At 41.3% G+C, this 21,364-nt stretch overlaps 1 protein-coding gene across 2 annotated transcripts in view; it reads left to right on the top strand.

Annotated features, from left to right (window-relative positions):
• Positions 1-543: 543 nt before the first annotated feature.
• The window catches only part of wnt7bb (wingless-type MMTV integration site family, member 7Bb), a 32,616-nt gene continuing 11,795 nt past the window's right edge, over positions 544-21,364 (top strand). The window contains exons 1-2 of one of the 2 annotated variants that reach the window (XM_031283281.2): positions 544-1,162; positions 8,250-8,476. In XM_031283281.2, the coding sequence (XP_031139141.1) occupies positions 1,092-1,162; positions 8,250-8,476 (298 nt within the window). In that variant the 5' untranslated portion in view covers positions 544-1,091. Of the gene's footprint in view, positions 1,163-3,266; positions 3,727-8,249; positions 8,477-21,364 lie in introns of those variants that run through there. The other variant, XM_031283280.2, reaches the window with a different exon arrangement.

The following is a 21,364-nucleotide window of genomic DNA, read 5'->3' as shown; positions in this document are numbered from 1 at the left end:
AAGTACTGCCATGCAGGAGTCCACGGCAGAGGATGTTTTTATTGTATATTTAACCAGATCAGTTCAGCAGTGTCTTGTTGCCACCAGAGGGAGTCTTCTTAAACAAATAATAGCTCCCAAAGGAGTTGACTCTGTATTCTGAACATCTGCTCAAAATCCACATCATCCTGACTCAAGCCCAAGTCATGGGAATATTGATGTTCTGTTTATGTTGTTTTGTTCATGCATTGCACTGTTATCAAAGTGACTGACAGAACCTTACTGACACATATTTATCATGACGCCAGTTTATTATTATTGGTCATTATTAGTCATGCAATAGTAATTTTTATTCATGCAGCTGGAAAGCCATTCCTCGTCTGTTTGATTTTATGGGGTTTACTGTTGTGGTGGAGCCAATCCAGGGAGCCCACACTGGTGGGGCAATGCCCAATCTTGCAAGCGACAAAGCCAGCCTAGCCTGGGCCACAGGCCTATAAAAGGCCATTTTACTTCGGTTCTTTTAGTTTTCTGTACAACAACTACACGTGTTGACCTCAGACTGGAAGCCCGTCCCATTCACTGCATATCCATGCTGGAGGAGGAGGAGAAGGCGTGTAGCCCTTTTGTTACCTGTATTAGAGTACCTGGCTGTTTCAAGTTAGTAACATGGACTGCGTTTAAGATGTCTTCAGAGAGTAGAGCTTGACTCAAAACAAAATCCAAAGGATTGGCAAGGCACTGCAGTAAGTGCAACTAGTTTTTTTCTACCTGCATGGCGCAGCAAATGGGAATCGTTAATTAGGCTCTACCGTGAAAGTAAGGACGAATAGGAGGCACTTCCTCCAAGAACTCATTCACCTTTCAAGTCCGACCCTCTCTCAAGTTTCATTTTGGAGTTCTTAGCCACCTTTCAGGTCGTCAGCATCTCACCTGTACTGCTGGACCATGGATTTCACACGGTCGAAGATTTCAAAGGCGCTTCAGTTTCATATCGCGGAAAATATGCGGTATACGTGCATCTGGAAGGGTTAGGAAACCTGCCAATGTGAAAGGAAAGCGTGACCACTTTATGTTACAGTGCATGGCCTCCGGAAAAAGTGGTAACGATCATGCACAAACCCCTCCGAAAGCGGAGTCTCTACGTGTTCCTGTGTTTTGGCATCATATACCTCAGACTTGGGTGAGTTTCCATTACCTGTGATTACATGCGTAGACTGTTTTCTTCACATGCTCAAACCTGAATATCAAATTCATTGCGACACTCTGATTATTAAACACTTTACAGGAAAGCTTCGGCTGCCCTCTGACCTCAGACTTAAGCATGATGTGAAAAATCCGTTTTCAGCAGGTGTATTTAAAAAAAAAAAAAAATACATATATATAGATATATATATATTTTAGTCCTATATCCAAACGCCTGCACCTGGGGAATGTGTCGTGCGTAAAAGTGGCAGATCAGGTATCATGCCAACAGACAATATGATCGATTCATATCCGCTATCAAAGAGCTATTTAGTTCACCTCATGAGACTCCTGCTGCTCTTTTGTCGCACAAGATAATTTGAGCCGCTGTCATTGCTCCAGATCTAGCTCACCCTGCATACCTTCGTTAATAGCGGCAGCCTGAGTTGTATTTCCACATTCCATTGGTCAGACGAAGTTTTTACCTGTTTTGCAGTAGGCTACCTCACATTGATGCATAAACACAGAAGCACTTCTATCTACTCCTAATCTACTGCGCCTACCGCAGTGTCTCTCAAACATGATCACATTAGGACCCCCACACATTAGAATCATGACGAATTATGTCTTATGAAAATCCATCTGGAGAGTTTTTGTACATGGTGTGCATGCATTGGACGGTTACTGGTTCTCCACTTACGAAAAGCATGATATTCTGAATAGTCAAATAACATGATGTGACCACCTTGAAACTTGAACTCAAACTATAACTTATGATTAGCCTAGATATTATGTACTTAACTTATAATAAGTTATACGGTTCAAATGTAGCCTATAGGCTAGTACACATATGATGCAGTGGACCAAATCAATGTTATTTTCATTTGTCTAACCCTATTGCAGATTATTCATCAATAGGTCTATTTCTAGGTAGCTTTTATGCGACACTATTTGATTTATTGAATAACTGTAACCAATTGTTATAGTAAACTGAAATCATTGTTATTAACTGAAATATAAGCTGCCACATCAATAGACAACTTTAAGGGTATTTTCCTGATTTCATAGTATTTTTGGAGTTACACAATGCCGGTCGCCACAATGAAGCAAAAAAAAAAAAAGTGTCAGCCCTCCCTGGAAGAACCTCATGTGGAGTGAAGCGTGTAAATGACTTCAAGTTCCACAGATGCTCATATCACATAACAGTAGCTCCCTATGGAGGGAAAGTCACCCATCTCCGTGTTCACTGAGCCCGAGCAGTTAGCTCATTCCTTCCATCCTTTTACTAAATCTTTCATGATACCCTCTTCATTTACAATGACTGGAGCCTGCAGGTGTTGAGTGAGAGGCACGATGCTGAGGCGATAAAAGCCCTCCACTCACTAAGCTCTGCGACAAAATCTCCCCAAGTATTTTATTTATCTGCGCAGATGCAATCTCGGTCAACAAGAGTGCTATATATTTTTTACCTTCACCTTGCAATCCTTCAATCTGAGGAGATTATTATTAAATTTTACAGCAGCAAAATTAATATTTGAATAGTATAGGGTCACCAAATACCATTAGAGCGCACCAGACAGCCGAATATAGACACCTATGAATATTATAGTGTTACCACAGGAAATAATAATGTCACTGAAACTCATATTTGAGTAACACAAAAATGCTTTATTTTATGTTTCTAAAGAAATATTTTAGGAAAACTTGTTACAGGAGGACATAGCACTGTATAGGCCCTAAGAACATTATAACAATATTATAGGAATATCATAGGGGGTAAGGGCATTTCTTCTCAGCAGGATAATGACGCTTTTGCTCACTCTCACATAGACACTCGTACAGAACTATTAGGCTATGAGAATAATATCTGTCATATTATAATGGGCTTTATTGCGACACCAACTTGTTGATTCAGACTGACACATCCTGCCAAAGAAATGTGCTGATTTTTTGAACATTGAGCTGTGATGATGGTGTGAGGCTCAAACAGCTAGCGTCTGTTTGTTTATTTTTGGCTGGATGGTGAGGTGGGGTGGTGGAGGAGGTGTGGGGGTAGTGATGATGAATGAAACCTCCTGCACGTCCAACGGGGATCGGATCAGTGTCACCCTATTGTCCCGTTGTGGCAAAGTGGGCGGATAGCAGTGTCTCTCCCTGCCCAATGGCAAGCACGACTCTCATGAGAGTGGAGAGAGGCACTTTTCTGCCATGCAAAATCCCTAAAACCATCATCATTCTGGATCGGGAACCCACAGTACTGTGTAACAGCCTCCGCCGCTGAGAGATGACAGAGCCAATCTCAGCGCACACACGGCCCTGGGAGCTTGGAGCTGCGTAGAGCGCACCACAGACAAGGAGACGCACAGCACCTCTTTTTGATTTGGCCAAAAGGGACCTAAAACCGGGAATTAAGGGAGTTTTTTCATCCTGTCTGCGTCGTCTCACTCAATCCGAACGTGGCCATTTGCTCAATGTCATCATGATCATCTTCTCGTCGCGCAGTGTACTGCTGTCAGTCTATTATCCACAGATCTTCCTGATCCTGACGAGTGGCAGCTACCTGTAAGTTTGAGTCAATTAACGGGGTCCTTAATTAACTTCAGAGAGTGCGCGCGCTCACCCTCAGCAACACAAAGACGCACGGGTTTGGTTTTGCTCTCATGCAGCTTTCCTACCGCGGACAACGGTATTTCTAATCTTTAAACGCCAGTTCTGAGGTGAAATCTTTAGTTCTCCGTATCCACGGACTGGAGATCAATTTTAAATTGTTTATATTCTTTCGACTGCAACGGCACGGGGAGCAGCAAAAGTGCAACTTAAGCAGTAAATGTGATTTAATTCTAGGATATTTTTCACACACTTCATAATGTTATACAGGCGTGAATTCAGTAGAGAATACTCATCAGTGGAAACGTTGAGAAAGTGATCCACGTGGGATTAGTTGAAAGCCTGAACGCGCTAATGTGCCGTCTGCATACGGATGAGCATGTCTTGTGAGTAAGCAGTGATGGTTTGTATCTAGCTGTCGTATTGCAAATATTTTACAACATCAGAAAACATTATGGTAACTGCTACATGGATTCATTTTGGCCACAGAGTGGCAGAGATGTTCAAGACAATCGGATGCTGAGATTCTGTCTTTTTTCCTTGTGAGGAGAATTTAACACAATATGGGCACTTTTTACGCATGTGAACGCCGTTAACCTGTCAGAGCGTGTGCAAGATTATCTGTGTGCATTACCTCATCTCTGATTCAATCTCAGTATTTGATGTTATCATTTGAACCCACATCTTAGAATATATGCCTGTAACATGCAAGTGATTGACACTGTAATGCGCTGCGGCTTTGAATTAAACGAAAACTACTCTTGCAGAGAACACTGGCTTTCTTAAAGCTTCCAAAATAATTACTCACGCATGCTCCCACGCTCCTTCTTCTGCTGCCCGGAGACCCCAAACCTGATGCTGAAATAGATGTAGTTTTTGGTTTTCTGTTAAAAGTGGGCTACACTGCTAAATATAGTAATGGCTTGCGCATTCAAACTACGTAGCCTACCATTGTTTGTTTCGATTACGTTTTCTGTTGAGCATTAACCACAAAATACGTTTTGAGGAAAACATTTATATGGATTCAAAATAATGCAATGCCCCTTCCTCTAAGCTACAGAACTATTTTTTTGGCTTGTTAAACTGTAAAATTTGTAGAGCTGTGGGTGGCAAATGAGCCGTCAGCAAAAGGATCTGACCATGTAGAGCATTGGGGCTATTGCACACCTCACACTCCAATATCCAGGAATTTAACACTAAAAGTTCCAATGGCAATAATCTAACCATTTTAACCGTTTTGTTAATATCACACTTGCCTAACCAGTGTGTGACTTGATATACTATAGTTTACAGATGTAAATATGATTTTGTTATGAATTAATCACCTGTGTCTGTGCTGATCATCTTATTTGTAAATATGCAGCACAAGAGGAAATCATATTCAGTTCTAAAATAACAGTTAATTTCCTGCTCTTGGAAAAAGAAGATCATTTATTCATTTGACTTAGTTAAGTTGTTTCTCAGGCATTTTTGAGAGTGCATTCCTCTGTAGAAGATGCATGCCTGGGAGCTTAATAGTGTGTCAGTTAGGTTCAAAGTCTTCCATGCGATGGAGTAGGTGGCTGTGAGCACGCTGTATGCCATGACATAGACTGCAGTTTCTCTTAAGGCCAAACTACCCTGTGATGGAATCTGTAAGCTCCTCACCGCTCACACTGGTACTGGTTAGATTTTTTTCAATCACATTTTTCCGGAGAAATTATTTTTATTGTCAGGTGACACTGGCCTCTGTTTCTCTGATATTTAATGTTGGATGTTTAGTGTGATGTCTTTTTCTATTAGTCACATCACATCACACATTTTCTGATTAATATAACATGCAGTAACCCCATGTTTTGTCAAAAAATCAAATCTCAAATTATTAAGGATAATATTTGTCACCTGTATAGGTGTCAGAGCCCTTGTGCACAACCAGTTTATTGATCTTCAATCAATCCAACAACATCACACTTTGAAAGAACATATTAACAACACTAATATGGCTTCTAAATATCTCAGAGCTTTTAGCACATACAATTTTGGATATGCACTTTACAGTATCTGTGCAAGGCTCAAACTTGGAAAACATTCATGCCACCTGTTGCTTAGAAATAAAAAAAAAAAAATCACAGCTGTGTTAATGACACCAGTGATCAATCAAACACTGCACACGTTGCATCAATTTATGCATTAGATCATTACTGTAATACCTGATACATGAAGTCATACTTTAGAGTTGCAGTTGGCAGTCTATCTGATGGTAGATCTTTGACCGTAGGTGAGCTGTCCCCTAGCCGCTGGCGTACACACAGTGTATACGCTAAGCAAACAGAATCGCGTTTGTGCACTTCATTTCACTTCACTTGATTTCAGGGATTTAAAAGCTTAGCTCTGTTTGGTGTTGTCTGATGGTTTGGGTTGCCCATGGTAGATTGGGATTCTGTGAATTAGCAGCTGAATGACATGAGAAAGACCCAAGAGGAGGAGTTATTAGGAGTTGCCAGAATATATCAATGTGCTATTGTATTGTATATTGTAAGCCTTTAAGCAGTGCACTGAAAAATCAGACTCAAATGTATTTTATTGCCTTTGGATTTACATAAACAAACCAGTTCAATTCACCTGTTACATTGATTATGCAAGACAGTGAATTTCTCCAGTTGTACATTACTTGTCTTAATGAGCATGACCTTTTGCTATATGTCATCATTGCCATGAACAACCACATATACAGCAGAGGGTCACAGAGGGTCAGAGGGGTTCAAGCCTGTTTAACAGCAGAGAAAGTGAAGAGAGGATTTAAAAAAGCAGCAGGCCTGCGTCTTTACTGCAGACACTCAGTGCACCTGGTGAATTTCTGAATGTTGTAAGTGACAAGCCGTCAGTTGACAGTGTAGTGATCCACACGTTTTACAGAACAAGATTACTTATTTTGTCTCATTTACATCTTGCTTCTGGTTCTCTCTCTCTTTTTTTAAAGAAATACACATCTTAGCATGTTTACTGTAACTGAAAAAAATCTTCAGTTAGCTTTTGGGGTAACTTTTAGAGCAAGGTTTGCAAAATCAACAGTATGCACAATGGCACTTTTCCTTTTATATACTGTTGTGCGTTCCCCTGACTGCAATGAGAAGACCAAGAGAATGTGCGTAGTGCTCAGTCTGTAGATACCCGTCTCTCTGCAGTCAGGATTTATTTGAACTTATGTGTTTGAAATTTATGTTTTTCTGTCTTTGTGGAGAAACTCAAGAAACCAGCAGAAAAGGAGCATGATTGTCCGAGAGCGAATTCTAATCAACGATCATATCTTTGTTCTTAGTCAGGGGTCTCCTACCAAGATCACTTTGAACCAGAATCCACAGAAATTCTCGGTGTCTCTCCCCCTCACCCGTTCTTCCACTTCAATCTTCTAACGCCGCCGTCGCTTTTCACTGACACACAACTTGCCTGCGTTAGTTTGCCCTGTTTGTGGTGAAGCCTTTGGAGGTCGACGTCATACTTCAAAGCTGGCATTTGCCTTCACCCTCGTTTATGGCTCCCCGTCCCTGACATGTTTGAAAAGTATGTATCTACATGGTTTCGAGGGTTATAAACAGAGTTGTGGAGAAAGTCAGCGCTTTGCTTAGCTGTAATCTATTTTGGCTTTCTCAGTGGTTGCAAAGCCATCTTTAACATATGTTTTGATATTATCACATCGAGTGATCCGATGACGTCTCCTAGAGGAGAACTGAATGTGTCATTTACTATACAGCACCTTATTACCCTACGAACTAAGGCGACTCGTGTTGAAAACCTTACATATTTTCCATGCAAACCAATCTTAGGATGTGGCTAAAGTGAAAGCAGTCTCTCATGAAATTTATAGGCAGCACTTTACACCCTGAATAACTTTGAAACACATAATCACACAAATCATGAAGAATAATATTTTGTGTGACGTTTGGTTAAAATTTGAACCCTGCATCTACATCACAAGACACGGAGCAAGTGTATATACTGTACTTGCGTAAGAGTCAAGTCTGGCAACTATTCACGCCACTATGTTACCTAACAATTAACACAAAAACCCCAACTCATTACTCAAACTCCCACCATCCAAACCAATGTGGAATGGCATTGTCAATAATCAAATAAGCATCTTGTTTTCACTTGCTGGGCTGTTTTTGCAAGTTTCCCTGTATGTTTTTTTTATTTAATTTTTTATGTTGTATTAAGTTTTCAGTTTTATGATTGACCTCTAATCCATTAAACAGCAAGACTTTCATGCAGTACAGCTTTCACTTCACTACGGAACATGCATCAATCACTGGTTGTATTGAATCCTGTTCTGGAGAGTCTCACATAAATGAGTCAGTCTAACCTATCCTCTAGAAGTTCTAACTGAGTGTGTGTGTGTGTGTGTGTGTGTGTGTGTGTGTGTGTGTGTGTGTGTGTGTGAATTTATGTGTGTACGAATGCACATGTGTGTGCGTGGTGGTGTGTTTCTCTTACTTTGGCAGGGCCCTGTCCTCGGTGGTGGCGCTGGGTGCCAACATCATCTGCAACAAGATTCCCGGGCTGGCACCTCGCCAGCGGGCCATCTGCCAGAGCCGCCCGGACGCCATCATTGTTGTGGGCGAAGGTGCCCAGATGGGCATCAATGAGTGTCAGTACCAGTTCCGATATGGACGCTGGAACTGTTCGGCGCTGGGAGAAAGGACAGTTTTCGGTCAGGAGCTGCGAGTAGGTCAGTCTGGGTTCTATCACAAATGGGAAAGGGCACAGTGTGTGCTTGTCTGTGTATTTGTTTGTGTGCTCCAATATGGCTGTTCCCATGAGAACATTTTTTATGCCTTGAGTGGGGACATTTTTTACAAAGTTGCAAGTTTCCTTTAGTGTCAAACTTTTTTTAGTTAGAACTAGGATTGAATTTAGGTTTATGTACATTCTAAGGATGGTTTTTAGTTAATTCTTTGATTTAGACTTAACTTCTTCTACCCTGCAGGACTCTCTTGTGTTATGTCTGGCATGTTATGAGCTTTGTAATCTCTCAGGGTTAGCCTTGTTTCTGTGTGTTAATTAGGTTGTTGATAATTTAATTAAACATAGGTATATTTAGAAATAGCACAAAATAATAATAAAATTTGATTTTGACACAAGGAAGGGCCACAGAAATATGTATTAATAAAGGACCCATCTCGATTGATATTATACTTTAGTTGTGCATATTCTCAGACACATTTCCAATTAACCACAACACCAAAAAACGTCCCAAATCTTCCAGAAATCCCTAAAATGTCAGGTTGAATTAAAGGTACATGCATCTAAAATAATAAGTATTTTGATACATTTGATGTTGCAGCTATAAAAATGGCATCTTGGATTTGAAAATATCTTCCGTTTGAGCGAAATACTGCTTGGAACAAACCGACACCAGCATATATGCCATATCAGACATTGTTTTACAGTATGGAATAATGTTTTTGTAATTCTGAATCAGCTTAAGGGGTCAGGGGAATATCAAGGTTCATGAGGTTAAGGTTTGAAATGTCGTGTAAGGATAAGTTCATTACTTGAGAGTAAGGCATATTACCAGCGATAGATTTTCACAAGTGTATGTGTGCTTTGTCACAGCGGATCATTAAATTAATAATTGAACACTAAAAAACATATTACAAAAATGGATTACAACTTGGATGTTGTGTGTATGCAAAGCAGAGGAAAGAGAACTTTTGTTAGCTGCCTGTGGTCACAGACTGTCATTTGATAATGATAATGAAGCCCACAATGATAGTACCAGTGGCTTTCCTCTTGATGAGGGAACAGAAGTTACATAATGTGTGTTTCAAGCCATCCTATTGTCTCAGTTTTGAGAAACAGTACAAGAGGAGTATCAAAAATGTGGTACCAGCTCCCGACCCTCTGAGCCCCATATGAAATATGGTTCTTCACAAGCCAAACCCAAGCTGCACACATCACACAGTCAAAACTCAAACCAGCAACACACAGTCTCTTTGACTCGCTATTCTATAACCATTCACGTTGGCATTGCTCATGAGGACTTCATATACTGCTGATTCCAGCCCATCTTAGTTGTCCTCTTTTCAATTGACAATGTTATATTTCTCCAGCACGCTCTGGTTTCTGTTGATGTAGGTTCTGCAATGAGACTGTTGGTTAGCAGCATGCCGACCATTGCTAGCTATGCCAAAGTTATGGAAAAGCTACCGAAAGGCACTGGAGCCCTAATGGGGAAAACGTATGGTTGAAAAATGATATCGCAAATGAGGAGACAACTAATGGTGTTATTGCAGAAAACGCTTGTTGAACCAAAATAGATGGACACATCTGTTGTTAATTGGGCTAAATTGGTTGTGTCCAGGCCTGGCTGTGTATATACATGCAGAAAAAGACCTTAAGCAGACAAACATTTACATTTACGATGCTTTTGTTTAAGAGACTTGGCTCTCCGCAAATCTCTTTTGCATCGTTTTTGTTTTACAGGGACTTTTATATATTTCCTTTCATTTAGAAGACGCTTTGTTGCCATTACGTTGCGGTTGGGTTGTGCATTTAATCCAGTGGCTCTGTTAACAATCACTCCTCTTAAGGAGTAGCTAAATTAGCTTCAGCTCCCTCTCCAAAAGCATTTTTTCTTTGTTGTGAATGTGGCACTTTCTTTTGTAATGGAGCTTATGTTCTTTTCCTCAACACTCAACATCCCCTTTCCTCCTCCTTTTGATCTGTTCTTTTATGCGCTTTTGAAGGGAATAGAGATTTAGCAATTATATTAGGCACTGGTTCATCAGAAGAATCTCTGTCTACTCTGCATTTTTGTAGGACTAATGTTTGTGTTTTTACATATTATACTGTTTACCTAAAGCACTTTGTAGGATAAAAATCTACATTTATCAATTCTTATTCACACAGTCCTTGTTCTCTAATGGGGACGAGTAAGCATTGTCACTCATCTTTGTGTATTTGATGCACATGCAAATTTACATGTACAGTTTGTGCTCAATGAGGTTGAGGCCCTTCAACCCTATGGGTGCTCTTCCACTTTTCATCAGTGATGCGACATCTACATCCCATAGTGGCGAATGTCTGAATTTCATGCTCGCCTTTGTTTGGTTTCCATAGTATATCTGCATAAATAAATGTGTCATGCGCCCGCGCTGAGCACATGACTGTTGGTGTCCGTTCTGGTCAGAGAGCGATGACTACTGGGCCTGCCATGATTGTCCAATAATGATGGGACTTGGTGGCCTTCTCAATAAAGTATTCCAACAATGACGTCTTCTTTTAGACCCATGTGGAACTTGATTTTGCCCAGGGATCCCATGACAGATTTACAAAGACATTATTGATTTAGGTTTTTGTTAAATAAAGAAAATAATCAGCGAACAAAAGACTTATTTTTCTGCTTTTTTTTGGTTATTTTTGTTCGTCATGATAATCACCACAAATGTGCCTCTCTCTTGTCATATTTTAATCACATACATAGGTTATATACAGTAAATAGCTGGTTAAAAGCTATAATGTACAGGTTCTTGTGAAATGTTTTTTATGTTTATATGATCAATAGAAAGAATACATTTGGCAGTGGAACCTAAACTTTCTGAAATACAGTTTTGGACTACAAATTGTAATATTCTATGGCCTCGCCTGTGTCATTGGCACCCTGTTATCTCACTCTGTAGCTCTGTTTGGAAAAAACTGTAACAGGGATGCAGGAGCGCCTGGTTCATCCTCTCTCTTTTTACTCCATGGGGGCAAAAGGGAGAAAATGACGCATTGTGTTCTTGACACTATTGGCATATTATGTGGAACCCATGGCTGTACTTAGGCGCACACACCAGCACTGTGTCCGTCGGGTCTAAACAGAGGCTTGTGCTCTGGTTTTGTGATCTGGATGTGAGTTCATGATTCTAGAAGTTAACACTATAGTCCTAAAGAGCTTCAAGTGCTAAAAGCATCAGTAGCTGTAAAAAACAAAGTTTAAGTACATGTTTCACATTTTAAATGAATCTGTTCTGTCAATAACTGCACTGGCAAGTGACAGATTGAAACAAGAACACAAACCCATTCACACAAATATTATTGTTTAAGAAATGTGTTTTTGATAATCTGTGGTAAAAAAGCAAGTCAAAAGTTCAGAGATGAACAATAAATTCTCTCAGTGACTGGAACATTAGTTGCACAGAAAATAAAGTTGTATCAAATTGACTTTGCTTTTAAGAAATCCTCTTACCACTTGGCATTGCGTCATCCTGGAGACATGAAATATGACAAATTGCACAGATATGTTAATGTTACCTGATGAGTGAATTATGAGCTTTGTTGTTTGATATTGCACATCCATTGATTTGGAAGGACACCACACAGACAAAGCTTCAAAGCTCTTTATCACTGTGATAGCACATAGGTCTTCATTTTTTATGTTTTGGCCATGTTAGGAGCACATTAGGGATAATATGAGCAGTCAGAGGATAAAACAAATGTGCTCAGCACCTAATAGAGAACTGTGGGTGTGAGAGATACAGTATGTTGCACTATTAAAACCAGCCTGGGGTCAGCTGTGCCACCCACCGTTACCATCTATGCTTACCAGAAATGAAGTGTGGTGACTATACTTGACTTTCTACAATGATCTATACTCAAACAGGCTTGTGTCAAACAGCACATAAGCAGTCTCGTTATATTGAGAGTGGCAGTGTCCTCTGATGTGCCCAGTTACTCATATTAAATATATGTTTTTGTGTTAGTGTCACAGCAGGGGTGTAGTCAGTGAGTTTTGCCCCTTGGAGCTTGAATCCTGTGTGAAACAGAACAATGGTTACATATTGTGACCCTGTTCTCGATTTACATCATCTTGCAGTAATATACAGACTTTTCTATGTGCAGTTCCTTAAAATTATGGCTGTATTAGCATTCCTAGAGATTTCCACTCGTTCACAGTTTCACTACTTAACCACTGGTTGATGTTTAAGCCTTTTCCTCTCTGTACATTAAAAATGATGTATTATGTTAGCACAGAGATACTTAATTGTCCAAGTTTAACTAAAAAGTGGGATGAACTGCTGTAGGTGGGAACTGCTGTAGGTGGGAATGCTGTTGGTTGGGATCTGACAGTGCTCGTTCAGTTTAGCAGTGTCCCACTAGGTCATCGTGGGAGACCACAGAAGCCACAGCTACTGCAGAACTCCGCTGCCAAAAGTGGGCGATTTCTCTCAGCACCTTATTGTCAAACTGCCATCAGCTTGCACATGACATTCTCAGATGTGATAGTTTCCAGTGTTTGTTGCTCATGATTGAAGATGTAACCATGCTTTCTGACCATGTCTGTATGTATTATGGAATTCTTTAGCATGGCATATGAAATCATGGAATACACCCCTTCAACAAAATGTTCCAATCCCTTCTCCGAATCTGCAAATTCCCACATAATCATAATCAAGTACAGGGGAAAAGCTATTCCCGTTCCGCTCCTATTTAAGTTTTTCATTCAAATCCCCCAAATTATGAACACTAAACCTTTCCCCCCGCTCTGTGATCCAGTCTTAGTTTTGGACTGGTGGGAGGAGATGTCGGCATTTTTTCAAAAACTGAAGATCAGCCGACCGCAAGTCTAATGCATTCTCTCTGTGTTGCCTGCTCTTGGAGGCAGTCTTTCTGTTCTGGAGCTTCTCCATGGTATTACATTTGCTTTCCAAGAGAGCACACATTAATAGAGCATTACAGCACAGCATTAATAGAGCATTACAGAACCTGAGATATCTACATTCAGCAGAGATGATTCAGTTTCAAAGGCTGGTCATTTGCTATTTATTTCTCTTCTACTGTAAACAGAAAAAAACGTGTATTCAGTTCAGAAGATGGCTTCTTCTGGCACCTTTACTGGTGCATGACACTTTGCTGAACACAAGACTTGAGGGTAGATGGATTGATGGAAAAATGAAAGCATCCCCATTCTTGTTGCAGCTCTATCCCTCACCAGTTTCTCTGTTTTGCAAAGAGCGTTGGCTCCCTTATTATGCTCTAACTGACAAATTGGAGAACAACACCATAAACTCGCGGTGAGATTTGAAACTGGCAATTTAAGTGTTTCTGTTTCCTCTGCAAAAGCAGATTTAGCAGTCCTCTTCTTGTGCCCTGCTATGGTGTTGGCATGAGTTGGTACTTTCAGTCTGTAAAAATGTGGAATGAATTATCCTGTGCTAACAGAAATGGGTGTTATTGAGTGGCTTGTTGCAGTCTATTAAGAAGTAATAATGAAATTATAGACAAATCCATCAGCGAGTCAGAAGGAAAGGAGGGGGTTTCAGGATATGAATGGCAAACATGGTCAATCCTCCAATCATAATCCTTGGCCTGGTTTCTGGATGAATCATTCTATTTTAAATATTTCTGTCAAGATTGATCCCAGGGCTGTGATTTGTTGATGCTGTTTTATTATGCGTATTTAAGTGTGTTCACCCACACGTGAAGTGCATCGAAAGCCCCATGTGGTTTCTGTTACACATCTCACATAATAGGTTGATGTGTCTTAGATCCAGCCAGTGATCTGTGCCCCATACCTCAACTTTTAAACACAAACTATCATGTGACCATGCTTTATTTTCCTGTCACATTTATTCTATTGCTCAACCGTGATGATTCAGGATTTGGTGATAAATTCATCTATTACTGTATATTTGTACTTTTTTACCTTCTTTAATGTTATGTTTTGAACCCCCTGAAAAAAGCCTCATCTTGTGTACCATCAGACATTCCTTTGGTTAACCACCTGTAATGGAGATGCCCTTCACTTAAAAGACCTGCTTATGAACACCTTACAGCTCTGTTCAAATTGCAATGCACTTGATGTCGGCGATTAGAGCTTGAAAATGGACACCTTTCAACGGCTACACTCAGCATCAAAGGCCAACACTGGCCCCCTTGTCATAAAATGGCCTGCTCTGGTTACTCTCTGTTTGACTTTCTAGCCAGTTTGTCACCGTCCTGATTCATGCTTTTCATCTGAAAGAGGTTTCTTGTTGTCCCAGCAGTGAAATATTGCAAAAGTTCAATCATTCTGCCTCTGGCCCATTGCACAAGAATAGATCCAGCACTTGAGCAGGTGAGCCTTTTGCTGCAGAGGGAATACTGCAGTGTTGTTTATTTAGCAGTGCCCAAAAGTTCACATCTGTTGTTTACAGAAGACCTGATTTACATGCTTCAGTAGAATTGCAGGGAATATATTGTCTTACTTTGAAACAAAAAAACTTTTCAGAAAAGATGCAAGGAAAAGTCTGTTTTGCTCTGTGACCTACATCATACCTCTCTCTCTCTCTCTCTCTCTCTCTCTCTCTCTCTCTCTCTCTCTGTCTCTCTCTCTCTCCTCTCTCTCCTCTCTCCTCCTCTCCCCTCTCTCTCTCTCTCTCTCTCTCTCTCTCCTTCTCTCTCTGTCTCTCTCTTATTTACCTCAGATAGGCACTAAGTGGTTGCCCCAAGCTGTGCATCATGACTAGAAACTCTCAGGATGAAAACAGAAAAACTGGATAAAAAATGTCTATCTGAGTAGTTAGCAATACAAATGCAAGTCTGATCAAATATGGAGGCTTCAGCTGAAGGGAGGTTGGAGAATAGAGGGTGAGTTCATGTCTGTATTTTCTCATGGTCCTTTATAGTATCACCTCCCAGTCAGTCCCTCCCTCCTCCCTCTCTCATTCCCCCATCTCCCCTTGGAAGCGCAGAGTGTGCTGAAGGCAGTAGGCGATCCACCTGCCAGGACTGCAGGGCTGCAGGGGCCAAACCAGCGTCTAGTCAGATAAAGGATGTTTAAGTCAGCAGGTTCATTGAAAACCACTTGTGTGGAAAGAACTCCTGGACAGGCTTGTACTTGATCGGGAGCTGGAAATGCAGGACTCCTTTGAGCATAGCTCCCTCTCAGAGGAGGGGAAAGGTCACTTACAGACAGACAGAGCCAGACAAAACTCAGGGCTAAGGCCGGTTTTTGTACCCCCAGTTTACACAGTGGAGAAGGATAAGTGCAAAGACGATGCGGTTGATAGAAGTTTTTAGATCTTGGTTTAGTGTTTTACGTTCCACACACTTTAAAAGAAAGCTTGGATGCAGTGTGTCAGAGACAATCGCTGCACAGGATTTAGGTTTTTTTATGTGTTAAACTAGTATGGAAAAAAATCTGTGCATATTGTTTTTTTATTTTGTTATACAACTGTAGTTGATACCACCCCACATTCTTCAAAAAAATCGGTGACGGCTTTGGCTCTTATTTAAGAATCATTGTGGTGTCAAATTAAATTTTTTCCATTTCTCTCAGCAGTTACTTAAGACAGTTCTTGGGCATTTCAGACCACTTTAACTAATGTTTTAACAGAATACAATGGCCCCACAGGAGCTTTCAAAAGCAAAAACTAATCACAATGATTGGATACATAAAATAGGTGTAAACTAAATTACAGTAGCAGTGGTAGTTAATCATTCGTTTCCCTACATTTTATTCGTTGTTGAAGGCCTAAAATAGCTATTCATTTTCTTTTCCCCCACATATCCAGCATTTCTTCTCTCAGAGACTGCTCTACAAGCTTCTGGTTTGAGGACAACAAAATACTTGCAGATTATAAATGCATTGGCGGAGCTCCTTCCCCTTCTCGGAATCAGTTGATGGTCATTTGTGGTGAAATCATATCCCCGCAGAATGCAAGTACAACATCACAGTCCAACCTAGGGCTAATAATGAACGAGCGAGAAAATCTATTCAAATGACCATGTGGTTCCATTCGTGCTTTGTTTCCTCGTTCTGACAAAGTAAGAGGAAATGCAAGTTGAAATATTAATTTCGACCAGCTGATCTTTTTCAACAAACTCCTTTCAAATCATGTAATGCCGCCTTAAAAACAGGCATTCAAGTTAAATATCAACTACAGGATAAGCATTATTTCCTTGGAAGCAAATAAGTCAGCTGTATAGTAAACTGTAGCCACCTACATTGCTTATTTAAAATTCTCATGTTCTAAAGGCTGTCATCATTAGGAAGAGAGTCTTCACAGTTAAATTCTTCCTTGAAAAAACTATGACGATACCCTGCTTGACATATGAGCTTAGTGAGTTGGCTGTGAGTGTTATAACCAGAACTAGTGTAATAAAAACAAGAGAACACAATAAGGTACTTTGACACTGGTGAACTCTTTATAAGTACCATCAATCATCTCATTGATTGCCGAGGCTGTTCCCTTTTGGGGATTAGTTTTTGTCGGTTGTACATCCTTCAGGCACATTGTGGTTATCCACTCATATATTATGTAATCGACTCATATATGTAATCATTCACCCATTCTGTTATCCCGTATAGATACAAAAATATTCCTCATTATCATGCAAGGATGATATATCGAGGCAGCTATCGCAAAAAAAGATAAAATATCTCTGATGCATCGTAGTGCCGAGCTACCAGCAAAACTGCAGATTCACTCCGAGGCAGCCAAGTACTTGATGCTATGCGGATAACAGCATGGAAATGATGCGTGCATTGTGTCATGGTGGAACGGTGTTTGATAAAAGGCCTATTTTTCAGCCCATCATCATGTGGGTAGCCGTAATCCTCTCTGCCCTCCTCTATGGGAGTCCAGAGAAACAGAGCAGTCGTATATGTTTGTGTGTGTGTGTGTGTGTGTGTGTGTGTGTGTGTGTCCCAATGTGTAGGATGTTTCCCTTAACTTTTATCAGATAGGGGAGTCTGATGTGTTGTTGTTCTACAGTGTGTGGGCTGTGGTCATCATGGCTTGGTAAAGGTCATCAGTTACTCTTTTTCTCCCAATTTTTCGCCTCACATCCCCTGCCCACAACATGTGTCTGTATCTAGGGTGGGGCCTCTCGTCCTACGCGACCAAACAGCGCTATCATCGCCAGGCCCCTTGTTCATTCATCAGCTCTGTCTCTGTCTCAGACTGTGTGGGTGTGTCGGGAGCTGGGGTCCCTCTCCTTTCCCTCACCCCTCTCACTCTCTCTCACTCTCTCTCTCTCTCTGCTGCCCACCCACTGTCTGTCTGCTGACGTGGCCCAGGGTCGTTCTGGGCCCTGGCCCTCGGGCCCCTGTATGTGTGTGTGTGTGTGTGCGTGTGAGAGTCGTTCGCCCCTCCCCTCCCCACAGCGCTGTGTTATCGGTGGGATCTGCGTCTGTCTGTGTCTGCCAGTGACGCTAGACGCAGGAGGAAACAGGATGCGAGAGGATCAACTGTAATCTCACAGTGCGCTTTGTTCCACACAATCCCAGGCCGATCACTGTATTCTCTACACTCAGGGCCGGCACTGGACATTTACATGTGCCAACAATCACACCGCTACTGGCCCACTTAGGTGAGAGCTCAGAGAGAGCGAGAGTTAGTGGGTTTGAGGCAAAGAGACACTGGTAGGAGGGAGAGGATGTGAAGAGACCTGGAGCTTTATTTGAGGGTTTGATGGATATTAACGAATATGGAAATGTTATGTCTGGAAGGTTCTTTTGTGATGAGAAAGGAAACATGTCATCAGTGGCGTATTTGACTCGATGATTATAGTGATGATGATAATGATATCTTCAATGATATGATGTGGGATTGATATATATCTCAGTAAATATGTTTCCATTGAAGATGAAACAAAGTCAAATGGGATTGAAATTGAGGAAAATCCTCAACACTGTCCTCAAATGAACTTGATGATTCAGCACATACAGATCTACATTTCCAGATCCGAGCAGGTGAGGTCCTGATTCGGTCTCATTATTAGGATGAAAGGGTAGGAAGATGGATTTGTGCCTGTTTTAGCAAGTCTCGGAATTCATTCAAAAAGCTTTATCTCCACCTCAGGGAGATCAGGGAAGAAAAAGGATGCTTTTGAGATGTTTTCTGCAAGCCCAATTTTCTATGCCTGGGAGGCAGCTTACTTAGATTCTCAGCATTTAATACCGGCAACGTTAAATACCCTCATAATTGTTTTAGCTTTACTGCTCAAAGCCCTCCTTATTATACGAATCAAACTCGGGACCCTACAGTGAGCGGCTGTGCCAAAGCGTGTCACTTCCCCAGCTCCATGATGTGAGTACATTGAGAATGTGGAGCCTAGTTCTGGTAAAACAATATTATTTTATTGTACAGGAACACGGCTGTGCTAATTCCTCAAGCTGCAAACCTCACAGACCACAACTTTGTCTATAATTTGCTGGAAGCATATGTTCATAGCAACAGTACATAAAGCGGAACGGAAAACAGTAGTAGAGAGCGCATTAGTCAGTTCAGTGATTGGTATACAAAGCAAGGGGTTTTCCTCCAACTTTCTTCCCCTTCCATGGGGCCCTGGAGACACAGTTCCAGCGCCAGCAAAGCATCGGTTAGAGCTTGTTTTCAGTGTTTTGGGTGTCATAACTTTATTATATATGTACAGTGTGGAAAAATAACTTGTTTAATGTATATGAACTTAAACATATAATCAGTGCTAAAACCCCCAATATTAAAAGTATCTCAATTTCTATTTGAGTCACTCTTTTGCAGAAGTTTTAGCTGGTATGTGAATTTATCTTGCTTTATAAACTTTAGTTTTTGCTTTATTAAATGAAAAGTATGGACTTTCTCGGCTTAAGGTATTTCACTTTATTTAGAGAGTGGATGTGCAGAAAGACAGAGAGAGTAGGGGGAAACTTTTAACAGTATTTAGTTTAAAATTCTGTAAATCTACATGCGGTTCCACAAACAGTAATCTTAACTACTTTAGTTATATCCTGGTCCACCTTAAAAATATAGTTGCGTAATTGAAGCAAACTGGTGTCGAGTTTTGGGAATTTTCAACTGCTGTGTCCTGTCCTGTTTGTAATATACTGTCAGTCAACTTCACCACAGTGTAAAGACACCTGGCCACCAGCAGGTGACACTTTTCCCTTTGTTCACTGTACTGCCATTTGTCCGTGACAGGATGTCCTTGTGCTTAATGGATATATAGCTCTAAAAGTCCAGTGTATCGTTGTGTTGTTGCGATGTAATTTCTTATGCAATCCAATCCTCCTCTGTCCCTGGGGTGTGAGTGCATGTCGGGGATGAGGGGGCCTTTAAAAAGCTTTCCCCTTCACTGCTCCACCAACAGGCTTGGCTTGTGTGGAGAGGCCATTCAACTGCACTGCTGGGCTTTGCCAGTCTGTGTGTGTTTCAGTGTGTTTGTGCATGTGGGTGTTGTCCTGTTGCTTGGCAAGACCCCCACCAGTATTCCAGCCTAAACTACTTCTCTCCAGCCCTTTTCATCTGCTAATGTCTTCCCCTATCCTCTTACTATAGCCGGTCCTCCTCACCTTTGCAGTAATTAAGTTGTATCTGCAGTGTTCTTACATCATGCTTCACTGCAGCTCGCATTGGCTACAGACCTTTGTATGAGCTTGTGCAACCTTAATTGTTTGAATCAGAATCCAGTATTCTGGCCAATTATGCTGACACAAACAATTAATTTGAATCTGGTTGTCAGTAGCTTTCTCAGTGCCAGGATCTAAACATTAACATACAGCTAACAAGATTTTAAAAAGCTAAACAAGCACAACATGTACAGTAGCTACTCTGTGCAGGTGAGTTTAGTCATCATAGTAAGAAAATAGAAATAGAAAATTGTATTCAGAAAGTGAGGCATAAGATGTAACATGGTGCTGTTTGTTGCCCATTTTAGATTTCAACCCTTTGTCTTGTGGGATAGGCAACACAACCAAATTGACCTTGGGTTGGTTTTTGGATACAGTAGTGGCCTCCACAGCCTCGTGTCCAAGTCCCTTCAGTATATCTTCTCCCTTTCTTCTCTTGTCAGCAACATAGCCTAACCATAGCCTGTGAGCAGTAAAGAAAGCGAGGCCCGTTGAGGTCAGCGGCAGTGTTACTACATCATACTACACCAGCACTGCCTGCATAGTGTCGTCGGTTGTAAATGTCCTGTGCTGTGTCATGTGAAATTTGTCTAGCGGTGTGCCTGCCTCCGGCTCTAAACACAGATTGCCGTTTTTTGCGGCGAGCCACTACATCCAGAGATTTCTTTTTGTGTCCCAGTTTCGGCAGATGGTCAAATGACACGACGGGCACTGCAGCAGGGGCCCGTGTCCAAAGTGGTGTGGTCAGTCAATGTGAAGGCCAAGGCACACTGAGTCAGTATCTTTCACTACATCTCTGGTTTTAGTCCCTGACACGGGATATAACAGGATATTTTATTCCTGTTTATGAACGCTTGTACCTGTTCTGAGTGAAGCAAGGCTGATCTTCTTCTTCCCTACTTTCTTGGATAGTGTAGCAGACACTTGCCACTAAACTCCATTAGACATCTGGTTTAATATTCCCCCATTCTTCTCTCCTGGATGTTTCCAAGTTCATTGAGGTTTTTCTGGTCACTCCAATTTTCCACTGGCAGCTAGCGAGGCTATCCCAGGGTGGTTCCTCCTGGAGGGCTGTCAGGACTCTGGGGCCAGCCTCTGTAGGGCTTTCAGCTGCTGTTATGGGTGCGTTTTCTCCTCCGCATTTCATCAACCGCATGGCTGTTAAGCAAAGCAGGGCCTTCCTTTCCTGAGGGCACGGGAGTAACATAATGTTGCACACACAACATCCAACACAAGACAACAGAGCACTGTTGCTTGTGG

The sequence above is a fragment of the Sander lucioperca genome, chromosome 7 (assembly GCF_008315115.2).
Source record: "Sander lucioperca isolate FBNREF2018 chromosome 7, SLUC_FBN_1.2, whole genome shotgun sequence".
In the NCBI taxonomy this organism is placed as follows: domain Eukaryota; kingdom Metazoa; phylum Chordata; class Actinopteri; order Perciformes; family Percidae; genus Sander; species Sander lucioperca.
Note: the sequence above shows the minus strand (reverse complement) of the source record. Positions and strands in the feature narration are given on the sequence as shown.